This window comes from Syzygium oleosum, unplaced genomic scaffold, assembly GCF_021117445.2.
Source record: "Syzygium oleosum isolate NSW1041296 unplaced genomic scaffold, Sole_v2.1 Sole_v2.02, whole genome shotgun sequence".
Classification (NCBI taxonomy): Eukaryota; Viridiplantae; Streptophyta; class Magnoliopsida; order Myrtales; family Myrtaceae; genus Syzygium; species Syzygium oleosum.
The window spans coordinates 10,109,906-10,112,549 of record NW_026607486.1 but is presented as its reverse complement, the minus strand read 5'-3'; the positions used below and the strand labels follow the sequence as shown (position 1 = coordinate 10,112,549).

Below are 2,644 nucleotides of genomic sequence, written 5' to 3'. Positions count from 1 at the left end.
TCGCCGGCCCTTGCTCGGAGGAAAGTGACGCCCGGCGAGGCCGGCCATGGCTGGTGGCCAGACGCCGGCCATCGGAAATAAGAAGAAAGAAAAGAAAAAAAGAAAAGAAATGCCACATCAGCCTCCGGAGAGCCACATCAGCCTCCGGCGAGCCACATCAGCTTGAGAAATTAATAAAAAAATGTCACGTCGGATTTCCGGCGATGTGGCACTTAAGTGATCGTTTTTCACAACTTTTGGCACTTAAGTGATCGTTTGAAACTTTTAACACCAAAGTGAGCTCCGTACATAACTTTTGGCACTTCTGCTGTTTTTCCCCCTTCCTTTGCCATATCAAACAAATAAAGTAATAACATAAGTAAAATAGTACGAATCTTTATTGCGTTCCTAGTCTAAGGGCTTTTACAGCCATACAAAAGTAAGGGAACTCGGATACTTCTAACAAAAGAGAAAATATATCATGAGTGATTATTGATAGACTTCTTAAATTTATTTAAGAGGGGTTAATTTCAAAAAAAAAGCACCAACTTTAGGTCGATGGACAATTTTAGTCCGAACTTTTTTCTGTCCCATAAAAAAGCACCAACTTTAGGTCGAGGGACAATTCTGGCCTGAACTTTTTTTTGTCTCGTAAAAAAGCACAAACTTTCATTTAAATCCCAAATTTGGCCTCCCATTGACTTTCTGTCTGAAGTTACCCTTGTTTGAGAAAAAAAGTTATGGTGGTGAGCCTGGCGAATCTCTTCCATGGCGTCTGTCGACGGGTAGTGGTGTACAACTTCAAATTACGACAAAACGACGAAGTTTGGCCAGAAAGATTCAATCTGGAGATATTTTTGACTTGCCAGTGAAGTGAAGGAGACGAACAGTTTCACCGTTATTCTTCAAGCTGTGGTTCAGAGAATAAGACAATGAATAATGCTTTAAATCCAGTCAGCAAGTCACGTGGATTTATTGCTAAGGTGGAATAGTCAAGTTGGAAAATCAATGGTTTTAAGTCAATAAGGGTCAGATTTGGGATTTAAGTGAAAGTTGGTGCTTTTTTACTAGATAAAAAAAAGTTCGGGTCAGAATTGTCCATCGACCTAAAGTTGGTGCTTTTTTACGGGACAAAAAAAAGTTTGGGCCATAATTGTCCCTCGACCTAAAGTTGATGCTTTTTTATGGAACAAAAAAAGTTTAGGCCAAAATTGTCCCTCGACCTAAAATTGGTGCTTTTTTTTGGAATTAACCCTATTTAAGAGTGCCTTTGAAGTTTCAAGCATAAGCGTCGGGGTTTTGGAGGAGGTATGCTTCGGCGACCTTGTACATTCCCAAGGCTCTCTCTTTGCCCGCCTTAACGTCCTCTTCTTTAAGCTCAACTTCGCCCTTTGCATAATACATGCTTGTCATCTTGTTCTTGCTCCCGCCTTCCGGTGTAGGCTCAAATTTGACTTCGTAAACAATAGCTTCAAACTTCTCCTTTAAATCGATCATTGTATACTTGTACGTGAATGTCTTCTCGTTCAACTCATCCACGCGATTCTTCATGCTGCTAACCTTGCCACCTGTAGACAATAGAAGGAGATCATATCATGGATTACTTGTTTTTGCCATAACAATTGGTTAATTTAAAAAAAACACCTTTATATAGCAAAAATGCATAATTACCTTCAATGAAGTTGATTTGCTTAATGGTTCCAGCCCCTCCATCGCCTCGGACGATGTCAATACTCTTGATAGCTTGAGGCATGAGTTTGGGAATTAGGTTATATGAGTCCAGAACTAGGGCCTTGAACAATCTTGCCGGAGGAATTGTGGAAGTGTATTCGTTGGTGAAAGTGAACACACCCATGATAATTTCTAGGTTCCTAGCTAGAGAAATATGAACGATATGATCAACAAGAGTGGAGTTCAGGAGGTTTGTGAGCTTGTGATAGAAGCGATGAGAATGAGATATATTTATAGGTTGGAGTGGAGGAGTCCTCATTTTTCCCAAGTGTATCCCATTGGCTGATAAATTCTAGGATTTTCAAACTGGCAAAGGACCAACCATTCTACTTTTTGTCATGTTTTGCATGAGTGAATTCATGAGTTCACTGGCTAGAATAGGGGTTCATTCTCTAGGAGAGAGAGATTAAGAGATACCGCTAGAAACAAAAAGAAAGTATTTTTCATGTTCACAGCCGTCGTTGTTCAAATAATACAATTGCAACCAAACAAAACCATGAATCTTAATAACTGAAGGAGTTAATCTACTATCATCGAATTTCTCAAAACTCACAGTGACTTTTCAGTCCACACTTGATCCAAGCACATGAACTACACCCCTCTAGTGCTAACTCCCATTTCTCCTATTTACTATATCCTGTATATGCATTTATTCGGCAAAAGGACACTATAAGTGCCATAAGTTGTGTACGGCGCTCACTTTAGTGCCAAAAGTTTTCGCCGGCTCACTTAAGTGTCAAATCGGAGGAAAAATGATCACTTAAAAGCCAAAAGTTTTTTTTGGATCACTTCAGTGCTAAAATTTTTGACAAACGATCATTTAAGTGCTAAAATTTTTGAAAAACGATCACTTAAGTGCCAATCTCCGGCGAGCTACGTCAGCTTCAGAAATTAATAAAACAAATGCCACGTCGGATTTCCGGTGAAAAATTGT

The 2,644-nt window shown here is 39.6% G+C and overlaps 1 protein-coding gene across 1 annotated transcript; it reads right to left on the bottom strand.

Moving 5' to 3' along the window:
• Nucleotides 1–1,257: 1,257 nt before the first annotated feature.
• Nucleotides 1,258–1,834, bottom strand: LOC115688607 (major strawberry allergen Fra a 1.07-like). The gene is made up of 2 exons (XM_030614486.1): nt 1,651–1,834; nt 1,258–1,547 (listed from the first exon to the last, which is right to left on the bottom strand). Exons 1-2 carry the CDS (start codon nt 1,832–1,834, stop codon nt 1,258–1,260), a joined length of 474 nt encoding a protein of 157 aa, XP_030470346.1.
• Nucleotides 1,835–2,644: the final 810 nt, after the last annotated feature.

Coding starts and splice junctions, on each gene's coding strand:
- LOC115688607 (XM_030614486.1), bottom strand. CDS start 1,834: ATGGGTGTGTTCACTTTCACCAACGAATACACTTCCACAATTCCTCCG. Junction 1,548..1,650: donor GCAAATCAACTTCATTGAAG/GTAATTATGCAT, acceptor TATTGTCTACAG/GTGGCAAGGTTAGCAGCATG.